Source organism: Ascidia mentula, chromosome 4 (genome assembly GCF_947561715.1).
Source record: "Ascidia mentula chromosome 4, kaAscMent1.1, whole genome shotgun sequence".
NCBI classification, from domain to species: domain Eukaryota; kingdom Metazoa; phylum Chordata; class Ascidiacea; order Phlebobranchia; family Ascidiidae; genus Ascidia; species Ascidia mentula.
Genome location: NC_138569.1, coordinates 3,357,652 through 3,376,704, shown reverse-complemented (window position 1 = coordinate 3,376,704; position 19,053 = coordinate 3,357,652). Strand labels below are relative to the sequence as shown.

The 19,053-nt window shown below is 40.9% G+C and overlaps 1 protein-coding gene across 1 annotated transcript; it reads right to left on the bottom strand.

Annotated features, from left to right (window-relative positions):
* Positions 1–4,930: 4,930 nt before the first annotated feature.
* LOC145897227 (uncharacterized) lies at positions 4,931–18,745 on the bottom strand. The gene is made up of 25 exons (XM_082985420.1): positions 18,500–18,745; positions 18,339–18,440; positions 17,953–18,123; positions 17,304–17,403; positions 16,954–17,095; positions 16,729–16,885; positions 14,938–16,493; positions 14,449–14,687; positions 14,058–14,209; positions 13,649–13,821; positions 13,274–13,392; positions 12,346–12,972; positions 11,835–11,978; positions 11,376–11,518; positions 11,128–11,282; positions 10,857–11,010; positions 10,593–10,705; positions 9,940–10,288; positions 9,267–9,474; positions 8,798–8,871; positions 8,344–8,535; positions 7,986–8,193; positions 7,360–7,586; positions 6,033–6,290; positions 4,931–5,621 (listed from the first exon to the last, which is right to left on the bottom strand). Exons 1-25 carry the CDS (start codon positions 18,632–18,634, stop codon positions 5,448–5,450), a joined length of 6,072 nt encoding a protein of 2,023 aa, XP_082841546.1. The 5' UTR covers positions 18,635–18,745; the 3' UTR covers positions 4,931–5,447.
* Positions 18,746–19,053: the final 308 nt, after the last annotated feature.

The following is a 19,053-nucleotide window of genomic DNA, read 5'->3' as shown; positions in this document are numbered from 1 at the left end:
CAACTAATTCAAAACTAAAAATTGGTTTGATTTGAGCTTGTGTTGATTTGTGCTGTTTCTTACAAACCTGCACTTGCATCTTACACTGACACAGGTTGCGAAGTTAAACTTCAGCATTTCGCACTTGTTGGCACTTACCGGTGAAAATGCATCGCACGATAACCTAACCCTCCACTATACTATTACAGCCAAGTTAACTTGCCGAATATATCCAAAACCTACAGACACTAATCACTACAGACAAATTGTTCACATAATATCAGAGGGTTCACGAATATTGAGCCTTTTCAACTAGCTACTTGACCGTTACACACGAGCAACGCACTCTTGGCGTGCCTGGTCGAAGCTGCTGTCGTCGCGGTGCCGAAAACAATTATGAAGTTGGCGGGTTGTACGAAGCTGTCACGCTCTCGCGACTCTGAAAAGGATTTAAACTGTTTCGTCATCACGGGTTATTTGACGCGAAATTATTAAACTACTCGTGCCACCATGTAGTTACGTAACCTGTGTCAGCAAACAAAAGACGAACTTCACTACATTTCGGGGTCGGCCTCGAAAAAACCTCAACACAATATTCGCTGGGATAAAAAAAACTCTATTGTTTGTTGTTGAGAAGGTTTGTTGATTTGGCCGGCAACAACCTAGCCTAAATTGAGCTTACCGGCAATAACCTGGCCTGTATAAAGACTTGGGACGTGTTATTGTACACCTATACTGTTTAAATCGGTCTTGCGTTAAGCATAGCACATTTACCTCAGCCAAAAACGTACAGGGTCGTATTTCGTGACTCTGGAACGATGACAATAAAATGCGTGTTAATTCAGGGACACAGTATATTGTTCCACATGACCAAACACAACTAACTCAGGTAATTGTTTTCCTTTGTTTAGTCTTCCAGAGTCGCAGGGCATTTTCTCCAGACCCTGCATTCACTTATATGTTCAGCCAAGCTGTGATCCTTCACCGCCTTTACTAGACTCCTAACGCTTTACAGCCGAGAAGCAACAAAATCCCAACCCGCGTTGCACGTTACGGTCCATGTGTTTAAAATATATTCATTTTCTTTAAATAAACTCTTTGGCACGCGTTAAATCGTTTGAAAATTAAGAAATCTGTCAGCTTTCCTATCTTTTGACAAAACGTAAATCAGATAACGACCATCACAGTGGTGATCACCCTCAAGCTAACCCTTTTGGTGGCAAACCTTTTCTTTTGTTGGACCGTGGATCGTTGCTAACGGAAAATACTACTACAAACTTGATCTACATATAAGTCTGGGTAAAACAAATGACGTTCATAGGGTCGATGAATTTATGTTGCAGTAAATGGTCTTGGAATATGAACGTGTTCGCTGCCAGTTCACATATTTTTCCAAGCTCAAGGTTACTAGTTGATAGTGAGCCAGAAACAGCAGTTCCATAAAATATTTCGCACTGGAGGTGTAGACTCTGAACGCCCGGCCTGTGAGGGCCAAGTCTCATAAAGGGTAGACTACTTCGTTGAAACACGCCGTTTCCTTTTCCCGGTGTATTAACATCATTGTAACGACGGTTTTCTATAAAAGATTCACGATTAATAACACAGCCAACAATAAACGCTAGCAAGCACTTACCAACTGTTTTTGAACAGGCCACGTTTCCTTATGACAGCCTAATTTGCAGCAAACTAATAGACGTTAACATTTAAGCCAAAATTATCTCCTGAAAGCAGTAAATAAACAATTCAACTAACACAAACTATTTTATCCTACCAGCACGCTGCAATTAAGTGAACCAATCACTACCAAGTAACAATGGCATTCGAACAGAAGTGTTACGCATAGTGATCATTGTTTCGTAACTATGAATGACCTGCAATAAAAGTGGAGATGTTAACAGGTGGTAACATGATCATGGGTGTCAAACTGTCGGATCGCGAGTCATTTCCGTTCTACAATGGAACACAAAACGCTTTTTAAGGTGGCATTTTATTCGAAACATTAACTTGAGAAAAAAAAAGAAAACAGAAAAAGATCGCGCACAGACCGTGGGAACAATCGTAAAAAATAATCATAGAATTAATACGAGCGTGCACTGGGTGGCGCCACACACTAGCGCACTAAAGGAAAGCATAACGCCGAGCATGGGTGACTTCCCTTCGTCAAATGTCAGAGATATGCACGGAGACAGAACAACAACATCCGTTAAATTCTGAATTTGTAACTAAAAAAGTTCTGACAAATAATTATGCAATGGAAGGTGGTTTCCCCAAACTGAGACCACTGGACCGTGAAATTTGCGATGTTTGTTCTGCTAACTTTACATCGAGGTAGGTTTCCCCGGCGTTTCGTTTTGTGCTGTGTGACGTCAAAAACACATTATGACATCACACAAGTATCAGCAAACTAGCCAGCGCAGAATTTTGTTCTACCATACTCCACCAACTACTGGATGCAATCTTGGATGACGTCACTACTGTGTGACGTGATACGTGATACAAGATACTTTCGGCATGACTGGGCGAAGCTGTTGCGCCATGGTATTCGACTATAAAAACATCCTCAAAAACAACCTCAAGTTTCGAAACCGTTTTGTCATCACGCCACAATAGTTAGCTTGAAATAATAAATATACACAAGCCGCTGGGTAAATATGTAGCATGTTTCAGTAAACATAAGTCTTCGTTCAAACTACTATACATCTCAACACAACATTCACACATTCACTGGGATTAAAAACTCGATCGTTTGTTATCCAACAGATTTGTTAATTAATCGTCCAAAAAAAGAATGAAAGTTCTTAAGTTCCTAAATTAAGCCTCAGGACGTATTTTTTACTGCATCTCAAGTCAAGCAAAGTGCACTTAAATAGGGTCCACACTCACGCTTTGCGCCGGATAATAGACTGGATAATAAGATCGCCCTGTCGTTGTAGTCAATCAAGCAAATTGTAACTGTGAGTAACTGAATTCTCAACCGGCGGAATTCACAAGTAACAAAATATTGTATACACGTCACCGCAGGCCTCATTTACACGAAATACTTTTTGTTGGGCCTTGTTGATCAGTCTCACAACTAATTCAAAACTAAAAATTGGTTTGATTTGAGCTTGTGTTGATTTGTGCTGTTTCTTACAAACGTGCACTTGGCCCTTACACTGACGCAGGTTGCGAAGTTGAACTCCAGAGTTTCGCACTTGTTGGCACTTACCGGTGAAAAGGCATCGCACGCTACCCTAACTCTCCACTATACTACGAATATATCAGAAACATACAGGAATAAATCACCACTGACAAATTGTTCACATAATATCAGAGGGTTCACGAATATTGAGCCTTTTTAACTAGATACGTGAGTGACCGTGATACACAAACAAACGCACTCTCGGCGTGCCCAGGAGAAGCTGTGGTCGCGACGCCGAAAAAAAATATGAGGACGAAGCTGTCACGCTCTCGCGACTCTGAAAAGGATTTAAACTGTTTCGTCATCACGGGTTATTTGACGCGAAATTATTAAACTACTCGTGCCACCCTGTAGTTACGTAACCTGTGTCAGCAAACAAAAGACGAACTTCACTACATTTCGGGGTCGGCCTCGAAAAAACCTCAACACAATATTCGCTGGGATAAAAAAAAAACTCTATTGTTTGTTGTTGAGAAGATTTGTTGATTTGGCCGGCAACAACCTAGCCTAAATTAAGCTTACCGGCAACAACCTAGCCTGTATAAAGACTTGGGACGTGTTATTGTACACCTATACTGTTTAAATCGGTCTTGCGTTAAGCATAGCACATTTACCTCAGCCAAAAACGTACAGGGTCGTATTTCGTGATTCTGGAACGATGACTCAGCGTCGCTGACAATAAAATGCGTGTTAATTCAGGGACACAGTATATTGTTCCACATGACCAAACACAACTAACTCGGGTGATTGTTTCCTTAGTTATATGTTCAGGCAAGCTGTAGTCCTTAACCGCCTTTACTGGACTCCTAACGCTTTACAGCCGGGAAGCAACAAAATCCCAACCCACGTTACGGTCCTTCACATTGAGCTCATGTGTTTAAATTATATACATTATTTTTAAATAAACTCTTTGGCACGCGTTAAATCGTTTGAAAATTAAGAAATCTGTCAGCTTTCCTATCTTTTGACAAAACGTAAATCAGATAACGACCATCACAGTGATCACCCTCAAGCCAAACCTTTTTCTTTTGTTGGACCGTGGATCGTTGCTAACGGAAAATACTACTACAAACTTGATCTACATATAAGTCTGGGTAAAACAAATGACCTTCATTGGGTCGATGAATTTATGTTGCAGTAAATGGTCTTGGAATATCAACGTGTTCGCTGCCAGTTCACAAATTTTTCCAAGCTCAAGGTTACTAGTTGATAGTGAGCCAGAAACAGCAGTTCCAAAAAATATTTCGCACTGGAGGTGTAGACTCTGAACGCCCGGCCTGTGAGGGCCAAGTCTCATAAAGGGTAGACTACTTCGTTGAAACACGCCGTTTCCTTTTCCCGGTGTATTAACATCATTGTAACGACGGTTTTCTATAAAAGATCCACGATCAACAACACTGCCAACAATAAACGCTAGCAAGCACTTACCAACTGTTTTTGAACAGGCCACGTTTTCCTTTGGCAGCTTAATTTGCAGCAAACTAATAGAAGTTAACATTTAAGCCAAAATTATCTCCTGAAAGCAGTAGGCTAAATAAACAATTGAACTGACATAAACTATTTTATCCTATCAGCACGCTGCAAACAAGTGAGCCAATCACTACCAAGTAACAATGGCATTCGAACAGAAGTGTTACGCATAGTGGTCATTGTTTCGTAACTATGAATGACCTGCAATAAACGTGGAGATGTTAACAGGTGGTAACATGATCATGGGTGTCAAACTGTCGGATCGCGAGTCATTTCCTTTCTACAATGGAACACAAAACGCTTTTTAAGGTGGCATTTTATTCGAAACATTAACTTGAGAAAAAAAAAGAAAACAGAAAAAGATCGCGCACAGACCGTGGGAACAATCGTAAAAAATAATCATAGAAACAATACGAGCGTGCACAACGTCACACACTAGCGCACTAAAGGAAAACATAACGCCGAGCATGGGTGACTTCCCTTCGTCAAATGTCAGAGATGTGCACGGAGACAGAACAACAACATCCGTTAAATTCTGAATTTGTAACTAAAAAACTCCTGACAAATAATTATGCAATGAAGGCGGTTTCCCAAACCGTGACCACTGGAGCGTAAAATTTGCGATGTTTGTTCTGCTAACTTTACATCGAGGTAGGTTTGACCCCCGACGTTTTGGGCTGTGTGACGTCAAAAACCACATTATGACATCACACACAAGTATCAGCAAACAAGCCAGCGCAGAATTTTGTTCTACCAAACTCCACCAACTACTGGATGCAATCTTGGATGACGTTACTACAAAATCGCGGCTTCGTCGTCAGTTGAGTGTGCCCCGACACGTGGGGGCGCCACAGAAGCACGGGATCTTGATGTCTTCCAACGGGAATTTATAATCGTACGTTATTTCGTCCGAAGGCTTGATGATGTCCTTCGAGTAGATGACGATTTTTTTAGCTCCGTCCACTGTGATAACTTTCGCGTAACAACTCGGCTGCGAAAAAAGGGAAAACTGTTTAGAGTTATTGTACTTCATGCGCAGATCTAACACCCTTAAAGTCGCCATAGTAATCGAAAGATTTAAATCATATTATCGACACAAAACACAGTTTATTTACTAGGACACTCAACTGTGTGCACTAGACTAAACAAAGACCGTCAAAAAACACACCAAAGCCTCTATTAAAGCTAGCGAAATATCAATCTCAAAAACAGGGATTTTTAAGGAGAAATAAGCGAATTTGAAGTATTATCGTAAGGTTAAGGGACTTTACATTTTGTCAAAAAGACTCGCATACACGTGATTGCGCTGCAACAAAATTCCACAAAAGATTAAAATGTTGCCATTAACATACAGGCAAAAAATAAAGCAAAAAAATTTAAAGTGGAAAATAATAGAACCCACGTTGCAAGAGTGGTTCATGAATCGTGCGTAGTTTCCACACTTGGTGGCGTCGATAATGTGATCCGAATCGATCCGGAACAGATAGGAACTTCCGATTCCCCTCTTTGTGTAGACAACCTCCCTACGGTCAGCCACACTCGAACGGACGAGTTCACCGACATACTCTATCACCATTTCGTCCGCTCCTATCGTTTCCTGTGCAAAGAGTCCCCATCCGTGGATGCTGCTCCTGGCGAATTTCACGCTCTTCTTGCGGAACTGGAAGGGAAGGTGGAATTTTAGAATGTAATAGTTCCAGTATTATTGTTTCCTTACGAAAAACATACATCACTTCCGAACCGCAAGGTTTAATGATGTTAGTAGGTTTATTAGTCTACCTTGCAGGTAGAAACAGTCCCAAGCTCAATGAATTCATATTATTGGCTCCTTGCTTAGTAATAGTTTAGTATTATTGTCTCTCAACGAAAAACATACATAACGTCCGAACCACACACATATTGTTCACAACGTTCGAGCATTCACATATGTGTTACCGCGTTGTACAACACAAACAGGCTCGTTTGGTAACGCAAAACTGACAATTTCTTTTGAAGTTTTAATTAATCCAGTAACAACCTTGCTCAGGATGTACTTCTGTAATGAGCACAAACAGCATGGAAACATTTTGTTTTGCCAGAAGATCTTTTTATATATGCAACATGCCTGCATGTACTGCCAGCGTCAGTAACAGATGTACATAAAGATAAATAGGTTAAGGTGAAAATCGTTAGTCGCCACTTCTAATATGGTGTAATGTGCGACTGTTGGGAAAGTGTAATTGACATGGTCTGACCTGCATGCTGAGTGCACTGCTATTACATTATTTTCGAAATAATCCCAATCCAAACACGATTTGTGCTCCGTAAAAAGGTTGAATGTGTCACAATAAAAAAGTATTGTTGAGCTTGGAAATAAACGCAAGTTCGAGTCGCTTAAACGTGTCTCCCTGAGTTGTTTGAATGCGAATACCATCAGTTTTCGCTGAATTCTGAAACCACTCACAAAGTCACAACGAGATGTATAAAGGTTTACTGGTTTTTAAATGGTTTTTAAGGGAACGGTTTATTAAATATCTTCCTTAGTCTATCGATAATCACCGACGCTATTAACTGACATTTCGTTAAATCCACACGAGTTATTTTTACGCGTTCAGATAAAATATACTCTAGTTTAAATTTATTTGTGGTAACCCGAGTCAAAACCATAAGAAACACACTGCCAGCACATTTTCCACTCAATTTTGCCTCAAGCCTATCTCGTTCGTATAGAAACATATCAAGATCCTCACCATGAGTTGATTGTACTTTAGCAGATCGCTAACATCCGATCCGAACTCTGACGCGATTCTCCGCATCATGTGACGAGCTTCTCGCGACTTCTCGGTTGCCAGGTTAGTGGCAGGTGTGCTGCTCGGTTCTAGACCCTTTCTACTACCAGGTTTGATCGCGTTGTCGGCTTGCCGGTACATCAGACGTCGCTGGATGAGCTTGGAGGTGTCGGTCAGCTTGTAGTAGCCTGCAATTAAACGGGTTCTTGGTTCCCAAACTGTGTACCGCGGCCAAGTAGTGGGCATTTCACTGGGCCATATTTGTACAGATAGAACTCTTTCATAAAATGATTGCATTTTTAAGTTACTTTAACCGATCCTTGTCTCATTTCTTCGAATTGCGCATTCGCATGACAAATAAGTTCATTCACGAGAATTTGGCCTAAAAATATTTAGGTCGCGGATCTCATAAAATGCAGGTCCCTATTTCTAACCTGAGACAATCTGTTTTTTGCCTCATTTGACGTCAATTGTAACGTTAGCTTACACAAAACTGATATTTGGAAGACTGCATGACGTCATACAAAAATAAATCGGGTTCACATACTGTGGACGTCACTCAGTGATCACACAGAAAGAACTATTACCTTCTGATCGCGCGCATCCCGTCTTGTGGAATTTGTTCGTATTGTTATCTTGCTTCTTCTGCTTCCTGCTCCTGGTTCGCCGATCCTGTGATCTTGCATCCACCTCCGCATCCGGAATATTGGTGATGGGATGCGCCACCCAGTGGGTTTCGTTGGCCCACTGGTTGTTGCTGGATTTCAGCATCTCCTCATACTCGGCACGCAACAACTGTGAGTGTGACGTAATTATATGAAATGCGAACGATTATGACGTTTCATCTCACCAACAAATAAGTTGAAAACGCTATTGTGTTCTTCTGGCCCAATTAATCTGTTCAGTAATTTCGACACACACAGTTCGTGCCACATCATCACCCACCTTCATATCCTCCAGGTCGAGCCCCAAACCCCACATGAGATAGAGAAGGGACATTTCTTCTAGTTCAGTTCGGCGTTTGAACTTAACAGCGGGTGCGACCTTCCTCTCATCCATCATTACGGGACGCTTGGGACGCTTTTTCTTCACGTCCTTGGATTCTCTCCTGAGTTTCACTCTCTCGGCGGCCGAAGCCTAAATGCACGGAAAGAATTCCAGGATTTGCACAAATAACGTTGGGTGACATGTTGGCAGCTTGGGTTTAACCACTGGGTTTTGGAAGGTTGCACGCATTCTTGTCAATTAAAGGAATAATCTTATAAGGGTTTATGCGAAAGTTACGACTTTTTGTCCAGCAGACGAGAGTTTATAATATTAAAACCCCCTGATAGCTTTATGACCAACAGACTTTGTAGCAGATAATTTACCAACTTTTGCAAATGCAGCAAATACTTACAGCAGATATTTCGGCAGCTGATAGATCGGAGAAGGTGGCTGTGTCGGTATCGAACATCGAGGTTAAATGTGCTCCTGTATAAATAACAATATAACAATATAAGATAAGCAAAGTGGAGCCAATAATACGAATTGTGTAAGCTGCAGACCGTTTGGTCGGCAAAGTCGTCTGAAAGTCACACTAGCTGCATTAAGATATTCTTTCTACCTCAACAATTTTACTTCTCTGCGTGACACAGATTGAGAAACATGGAATTATATTTAAAACGCTAAAACTTCAGGTTAAAAAAATAGGACATGCTTTTTTGAAACAACAATGAGTTTTTAATAGTTTCAAATTACTCTCAAAAACGTATCAATACATTAAGTGCAGCAAACTGCAAAGTTTTTGAACATGAGGAAACAAACAAATCCATTGATGTAAATTGGATTTATGAACTAATCTTTCTGAAAACGACAAAAACACTAACCCGATCTTGTGAGATAAGTCGAGTACTGGACAGGCGACCAACTGTACGAATGTTCGTTGAAGACAGAGCGCGTCATCGCATCGACAGTTGCGTCATAGCGATCATTCTTATTGCCTGGCAACGTGGAGAAGTAGCTGTGTTCTTCTGCAATCTGCTGGACCCGCTCGACTGTTTCGACCGGAATTGACCGCTTTGGGGGAACGAAAGGCTGGAATAGAATTGTTTTGTGAGAAAAGAGAACAACAACTGCTTTGGCGTTTAAACATGAAATCAGCCAAAGAAAACAAGAACGTTTGGTGGGCGACCTTAAACACAACAAAAATTTCGGAAGAAAATTGCATAAGGCTGCCTGCGCAATGGAGGTATGACGCAAGTGTTGGCCTTTTAATTAAATTTCGTTCTTTAATTTGGCTTCACTGCTCTGGTCCCAGACATAATGCCGAACACTGCGTTGCACGTCAGTAATGTAGTGGTTTTGTTGACAATAGCATAGTACTGTGAGATGTGAGACTGACTCTTTTGAAAGATAAGATTATGAGTTTGAAATTAATTATTTCGGATTTAGTTGTAGTTGCCTCTGCTTTAGTAAAATTTCAGGCCAAGATATACAAAAAATATGTGCCCCCAAAATAACAAATATGATACATTCGCTCAAATTCTTGACTGGGGTCACCTGAGATTCTCGCTTCCTCTTCATTCCCTTCTTCGTCTCCTCCTTTGTTTTAACAGGAGATGGTGAGAGTGGTGGAAGAGGAGGTTGGGACTGTTTAATTGACAAAAGTGCCTCCACTGCTTCCAGCTCCTCGCTGCCGGACTTCCTCGCATCATCAAGGGAAGGAAGAGACCTCTTCCTGCTTCCGGGAGTGGTGGGGACATCTGCAGGGAGGAGGTTGTCCATGGTGGAACTGGTGCGGCGATGGGGAGCAGGGGTTGCAGGAGGAGAGAAAATGGACCCACTGAGCTGACGGCTTGGTGTTGCAGGATGAAGCGGTTGCTCGCTCGAATCGGAACTTTCCGACATCCTGCAGTGGAAGAGAAATATATATGTATGTTATATATATGGTTGCTTGGTGACTTGGAAGGAAAAGTTTCTAATATTTACTTTTCAAATATTCTACACATATTTAAACCAGTGGAAGATGATAAACAAAATATACCAGGAGAAAATTTGCAAACCAACATGTAGACCCAGATTTTGCTAATACAGGACTTGCATATATTTCATAAATTTAGAATTACTATGGTACCACTGCTGATCTTGAAGAAATTGTGACAGTTTTTAAATATTGCCAATACTTTATTCAATAAAAACAAACATTTCTTCACCTTGCGACAAATCGCTCGGGGGTCGATTTCATGTCGGCAAGAATTTCAAGAGCTGCCTTCTCTTTGTCGTTCATCTCTGAAATATCTTCATCTGAACGTCGTCTTCCAGATACCTAAACGTGTCATTGCTGGTTATATACATAAACAACTATTAACTATTATTTGCCATTGTTGTAACACACAACATACACAAAGTTGTGGCAAATATTCAGCTCTTCTGCATGTTAGAAGCTGCTGAGGTGAGAAAACAACAAACACACAAACCTCAGCAATCAGATCCAAATTACTTGTTTCTTCCTTCGACAGGAATCGATAACGTTTCTTGGGATGAACATGCTTGAGGTCTTGTGGGGTTAGGCTGCCACCAGTTGGAGATATGAGGGGAGAAGTCACTTTCTCAAGAGAGGAAACGGCAAGACTGAAAAATGAAAACGTAGTTTCAAATTCCTGTACAGTTTGTATAAATTTATGGAAAGATTTTCTAACATTGTGCCAGAAAATACATGCAGCGTTTAGGTTATGTACTAGGAAATACCTCTCAAATTTCACATCTGAATCAGACTTCGCTCTCTTCAGTGGAGGCTCAGTAACATCTTCCTCTTTGATGGAAGACCGTTTAAATGATCTTGATGGATCCTCCTCATCAATCCTCTCCTGCTTCACCAACTTCTTCATTAAAACTGCATCCTCCTGGGATATCAAGATTTACATTACAAGAAAATGATGATTTTTACAGAAAGCTAGAAAACATTTTGTACATTTCATAATAAATTAAATACATGCCTTGTCCGACTCCTCCCTCTCAGTTTCTTTGTCATCTTCACTATCTTCATCTTCCTCATCTGATTCATCCTCATCATCCTCTTCCTCTTCCTCAGAACTCGAAGATTCGGGAGAACTGAAGACATCATCCACGTTCAGCGGAACTGAAAAATTGAGAAAAAGTTTGGAAAAAAATATTTGTGAAACACAATCATGAAATTAGTTCACCCAATTCTTCCTTGAAAGTTTGCTAAATGCGAAGAAATTAATTTCAGGAAAACATTAATGGACATGTTTGGTGGACATGCATTAAACAGTAAAATTTATTTTTTAACTACACAACTGCAGGGTACAAATTTGCAGCAGCATATTTCACACAACAGGTTTTTTAGTGTGGTAACAGTCAGTGTACTGCATTACATTATTCACATATTCCTTTTTTGCAGACAAACATACACAAGAACATGGAACCTGAATTACCTCTACCAATCTTTTTGATTTCTTCCTCAGCATCAGAGGAATCCACATCACTCTCATCTTCATCTTCTCCACCAGAATCAAGATAAACTCTTCTTTTCCTCTCGCGATCAAGTTGAGATCCCTTTCTATTTTGCAGCTTGTTTTCTGTTGAGGGGAAAAAAAATTTGTTACATAAAATTAAGGAGTTTGGAATATCAGTTTGCAACTTTTTGTTTAGAATGCAAATAAAGGAAAAAATTACAACATGCTATTAATTCGAAACTGATAGCCCTTTTATTATGAAGTCTTTTAGTAACTTTCAGTTGAAAAAATGTTGGTGATGAAGATAATAAGATACTGTACAAAAAAACAAAATTAAATCACTTTGTACATTTTTTACAACAACTGCAGTCCAGGAAAATTATGAGACCTGAATTTTTGAACCAACAATTTGTCAGTAACGATAACATTATTAAGACAAGGATTTACTGACAGGTTTTTAAACTTAAGTGGTCCCAACATGGTAACTTACCAGCCATTTTGTTCCTGTTGATTTCCTCCATTTTCTTTTTCTTACTTGGTACGGGTTGTGGGGAGGGGGTACGTTTTTTCACACGAAATGACGGCATTTTTGAAATGGCAGAACGAAGACCGAGGCCAATTCCAATGCCATCCATTTCGAATGAACCTCTGGCCCAGTTTAGGGGGTCAAAGGTATTTAGCAAAGCTGGTAATTTGCCTGCTGGTTTTGTCACATTTGTTTTGTCCACATTTTCTTTGTCAGCTTCAGCCTTCGAAACCTCCTTTGCTGCCACAACTGTTTTCGGTGCCGCAGTGGGTTTTTGATTCTTCGCCATGTTCTGCGAATCCCACCATGATTCATATACGCGGAAGGCCATCGTTTCAATCATTTTCCTGTTTAAATCCCGCTTGATGATTTCCTTCAGTTCGGCAGAAATCCGATTCAACACACAGTTGTCGATAAATTTGTTGATTTCACTTTCATTTCCATCAGTGGGGAAAACGCCCGGGGGTGGAATCTGACCCATCATTGACGGGTGCGGCGGGTGCTGGCCCATGTGCATCCAAGGTCGATTCCAACCATGCGAGGGAGGGGCAAGCATGTTGGGATCGAATGGGTGTTCCCCACGGGGAAGGTCTATTTACATGATTTAAAATGTCATATGTTTATAAACTTGCAATAATTTGCCTTAAAGTATGCATGACAAAATAGGTGTTACTTTGAGCCTGGGTTTTTTTTCACTAAAAAAAATTCTGTCAAATGACCGAGATGCAAGCAAAAATTGAGGACATTTTCAATTTATTTTGGTCAAATGACAAATGACGGGAAAAAAACAGCTCAAAGTTTGAGCAACATATTAGGTAAGTGACAAAATCCCCCAAAAAATCCTTTCCTTGATACATCTTTAAACTTATGCAATATTGTACATAATACACACCTCTGTGTGGGAAACCTGCATGCCCAGGAAAACCATTGGGAAGATTTGGTCGTAGATGAAAGTGAGGGTGTTCTGGTCTCATTGCTCCCCACATTTGAGGTTGACCAGGAACGGGCATTCTGTGACAAAAACATCCAATGCAACGAGATTATTCTGGCTGACAGACATTGCATAAGATAAGCATAGACACTAAAATGAACACAAAATAAGCATGGACAGAGACAATAATATGAATTTTATGAGCTGCATACAGATGGCCAATGTTTCGACCTATTATGTTTCAACAGAGATCTTGGCCATCTGTATGCAGCAACAAAACTGTAACTGTTAAAACTGTAAATGCACTAACAAGAAATTTTTTGTGACGCAACCAACCTTGGGTCAAAACCATTCCACATATCCCGACCAAAACCCCACTGGCCCTGATGTTGAGGGGGTGGCCCCTGATATTGGGGGCGGTATGCTCCCTCACCATTAGGATGCGCTGGTGATGGGGGGCCTCCTGAACCAGATGAAATGTCCATGTCATCAGATCCATGAGGTGAATTCTGCAAGAATGAAAGAAATTTTTTTTGTTTTTCCTAGGTTCAATAGGGGCACTGTCTACACCTCACATACGATTATTGACTCAATTCTTTTACTTGTATAAAAAGGATTTTACAAAACAAAACAAGACTTTTGTTGCACAGTTGTAACAATATGGCAATTTACTGTGCTGTAAAACAAATCTACATAAAATGAGTAATTGACTCATGGGACAGAAGGATTCACTAACAGGACAAACCTCTACTTCATTATGAGGGGGAGAGGGAGGTTCTGGTGGGGGTTCCCCTGTAATCTCCCTCAATCTTTCATCCAGAGAGATTTGGGGAGCATCGTGATCGGAAGATTCTCTCTGTGATCGCTTGCCTGGCTTGATTCTTTCCGGTGCAGCGTCTATTTTAATAATATCAAACATTGTCTGTGTAAGGTTGGTCTGGATAACAAACGTAGAGTAAAAGTATCTCTTTATTGGTCACAAACATATTAGATTTTTTATTTTAAAAAGTAAATTGTGGATGATGTGTTGCTTCATCTCTCCCTTCAACATTTATGACACAATAAACTCCAACAATCACACAGATACAAAATACACTTCTCATCCCCACTGCAAACAACAAACAAACGCCATGTACCTGATTCTGTGAAGTCTGTTGTTGCTGCGCTAGGAATCAGATCAGGACCCATGCCAGGTTTTGGATCCTCGATTCTGAGATCACCTGGTGAGTAGGGACGATGATCTGGACGTACATGGACAGGAGAACGGATGCGTGGAGGAGTACGTTGAAGAATACTCGGTGATGAAGATCGGGATCGTGGTCGGTTGCGCCCACCGGCATCAAGGAAGTGATGACGTTGATGAGGAGAACCCATTCTGCACAACATAATGACTGACTTATAAACATTTATATATAAATTATACACACAAAAACTATTTTACTCAAAGCTGAGAGCCTTGGTTAAACCGGTTGCCTGAACACTTACAGTGCGGCCTACAATTTTAACAATGTCTAGCGTTACAGCAATGCTCATGCCACAGTCGCCTTTTTTTGTAGTCACAAAAATGTTGGGTAATAGCAACTGAAATTGCTATTTTAAACAACGAAACCAAAATTGCAGCTTACCTGGAATGGTTATGAGTTTCTCTGGATGATTCAGGGCTAATTGAGCGTTGTCTTCTTTGTCTTTCCAAAAACTCAGGTGGTAACTCTCTGTGTTCTCGCAGTCTTCTATGCTCAGGACTTGGATGCCTGAAACCTCCGGGATGAAAAGGGGAACCACTACGTTCATGTCGCAATGGATCAACATGCGGGGGGCTGGGTCCTCGTCTGTGTATGCCAGGTGGGGAGTGGTGTGGCAAGAAGCGCTCTCTTCGATGAACTTCGTCTGGGGGTCTGTGTACTCCAGGACTTTCAAACCTCCTTGGAGGAGGTGACATGCTTCTACGGTGATGGTTAAATCCATGATGGACAAAATCTGGATGGTCAGGAGGCCGCCTTGGAAAGCCAGGGCTAGGTGGCCTCCCACGAAAAGGAGGGCTTCTGTGTCTATGTGGCCTGTGCTCAAAACCAGGACTTCGTCCCCGTGGTCGATGGTCAAATGATGGGCTTAATCTTCTGTGGTGATCGAAATGTCTGGGTTCATAGCGATCATGTGGAAAACCCCTGTGCTCAACGAAACCGGGACTTCTGCGACCTGGGCTAACAGGTCTGTGAAAGTTGCCAAAGCGGTAGGGATCATGTGGCCCCCGGTGGATGTCAGGACTTCGACGTCTGTGCAACTCAAGATGTCTATCCATTGGGTGTGGATGGTGTTCTATGATAGGTGGATGTGGTGGACTATGAGGAGGGAAATGGCGAGGAGGTGAAGGTCTTCGCACAAGTACAGCTTCTTCCCTTGTACTTGTTTTTACTACAGGAGACATAGGCCTGTGATCAGAGTCAGAATCTGAGTGGCTCACTTGTTTCGATGGGGCTTCTGTTACAGTTGTGTTGTCACCAGATGCAGAACTGCCCTGTTCATCACCAGAGCATTCTCCATCTTCTCGGTCATCTGAAACCCTAATTTTTCTGTTGGTGTAGCGCCGAGTCTGATGTTGTTCATTACCCGAGTAGTATTCATTGGAGGATGACCTTTGGGAAATTTCACTAGGACGCCTATCCTTTACTGGCCCACCTTTATGACGCGTTTCTTTCAAGTTAAATCTCTCGTTTTGCTCTGACAACAGGGAGTCAATTCTATTTTCCAGGTCTTTTGACCACAAAGGTTTTTGTGGTGCATCCATGTCTGAATCCTGATCTGAACTATGATGGTGAGAACCTTCCCTCTTCTTTTTCTTCTTATGTTTTTTTTTGTGTTTCTTGCGAGACTCTTCCTTGATATCATGTTTTGGGAGATGATCGGACGATCCAACACTTGCACGACGGGACCCGAACAGAGAAGAACCGGGAATATCATTACCAGAGTCCGCTCCAAGAAGATTTGGGGACTGCTCTGGTGGTAGAGTTGCGCTGTTGGGATGACTACCATATCCTGATTCCAAGGATTGGGCATTTTTCTGATCTCTTGGGGGAAAAGGAGGAGGAATTTTTAATGACGGAGTTGGCTTTTGTGGTTGAGGATGTTTTCTATGTTGTTGATCAAGTGGATGAAATTGATGATTCATTTCTTGGTTAGAATCCTGGACAAACACAAATGACAAAGCGTTACAAACACTGGAGCCAATAATATGTTTTAAGTATGCTGCAGACAGGTATTCGACTGGCCATTTGGCAGGCAAGATCGCAACCAGTCACCAAGTGCAATGATGAGAACTAATAGATAAAAACAGCTCACTTAACACAAGACATTTATCCAAAACAATACTACATGTGACAAGGCAAAACAACATGACTACAAATGCTGTATAAATGTACCTGGTTATGAAAGAACTGATTGTCATGCATTGGAGGTGTATGAGGTCCATCAGGCTGTGAAAACATAGGAGGTGTTCGTGGACCAGAGGAAGTAGACATAGAATGACTGAGACCACCAAATGAGTTGTCAGGCAAACTGTCTGTAGATTGCCTTCTTCTGGGTGAAAAATTCAAAATTGTCAGTAATGTAATGCTTGAAGAGGGCATATGAATTAATTGAACCACCTTGGGTCATCTTGTGAGGATTTCCTTCTATTGGTAGGTCTGACAGCAGGTTTTTCCTGTGTATGTCGAATGACATCTGGCATTGTTTCAGCGATTAATTCTCCCTTGATTATTTTATGGTGCAGCCTTTTCAATACTTCGCCTACATACAATGAAGTTACAATGCAGCAAAAAATCACATTACTGTATTTAAACATTTCATGGTGTAGCAACAAATTTACTGAGGAAGTAACCTATCAGTTGTTCACAGGATTTTTTTTAATTGTTTCTTTGCATTGAAAATGGTTGGGGACATTACTAAACATTTGCAGTATCATAAAAAAAGTCACACAAATGAAAAATCATTTTACCTTTAGAATCAATGACTGCACTAATGACATTTCCCATAATGGACGTTTGATGGAGGTTCTCTATGCACTGGGCAGCAGATTTTATAGATGCAAACACAACCTATCAACACAGAACAGTTTTTACATCTGATACATACAGGTTAGTGATGTTCCCGGTTCCAAATTATACGGCCCGGCCAAATCTAGATAGTTATCAATCAAATCCAGCCGGATAATTTGGATCCGGCAGTTTGTTAACAACGATTCGTGTATTTTATCGGTATGGCAAAAATGTTTGAATGCCAAACAGAATGCTATGTTTAGGTTAGCTTATCATGAGTGGAACAAATCAACGTGGGCATTAATAACATGTCACGAAAAAACCTTAATAACGAACAACAGAAAAATCGGAAGTCGGCGAGTATCACAGACTGGGTCCCAAAAACAAGTAATTTGTGAAATGTTTGTCGGTTTTTAGGACATAAATGCCTTTCCAACTATCCAGTAAAATTGAGTGTATTATCCGGCCGGGTCCAGGTATTGAAAATTGGTCAATATCTGGTCGGGTCCGGGTACCGCAACACATCACTAATACAGGTACTAATACCACTGATGCACATTTGAGCCACAGGAAATGAACAGCCAACACACTACATAAATAAATATTTACCTTGGCAAGACCCATGTGCTTATCGGTTTTTGGGTGATAGTAAACGCGTACACGCTCCAGCTTTCCAAACTTGCCACATAACTGTTCAATGAACTGTTTAGTCACATTGTCGTTTAGCTTTGAGAAGGTGATTTCCCTTGGAGGTATGGCTCCAATGTAAAACTCATCAATCTTGAAACAAAATGGCCAAATGTAATCGTAGTGTAAACATTTCCTTGTGAGGTTGTTGTTGCTGCACATGGTGGACTATCTATGTTTTGCCTAAAATATGTTGAGGCTTAGTTTAAAGTATAAGTATCATTACATTGCATTTGTTCACTTGCAGTTTGAAACACAAGTAGTATTTATACTTATTAAAACCAACCTGTTTTACTTAAAACACAAACCTTATATCTAGGCACTGGCAAATCAGCCCTTTCCCGCTTTGACCAAAGCCTTGATGTCCTCGGCCTTGGATCCCTTACAACCAACGGACCTTGCCCATGGTTCTGCATAGCACAAAAACATTGTCACACTGCAAAAAAGCTGTTTGGCAATTCATCTTTACCTCACTGCTATACTTTTCGCCATTGTAGCGCACCAACTTTTGTTGTCCTTTTTTTAACATGGGGTCTACAATTAGCTTAAAATTGCACCTCTGCACCGGAGGGTCCTGGGTGCCATGTTGGGGCCTTTGGGCCATTTTATTGGTTTCTATGTTACAACGGTGATTGACATTTCAGGATTATACATGTCTATGTCACCAACAAACGTACATGACTAAATCATCTGTCACATTATTTACAAATGGCCGAAACCTGTAAATTTGACAATGGTGAGATGTCATAACAATTTTTTATTGAGCATCAAAAAAAGAAAAACAAATTTCAAGATCTTCCCTTAACTAAAACCAGTGGGCTAACACCGTCACTGCAAGTTCCTCTATGGACAACAAGAATATTTGTATTATCAATAATATAACACCCTTGACTTGTCTTGTGTAACGCCAAGTAACAATAGTGTACCAATGATAACTGTAACAAGGAACCAGTGCTGCTCAGAACAAGCATCAAAAGTTTAAACAACAGTGAACGTTGCATAAACACTAAAACCAATATTCAA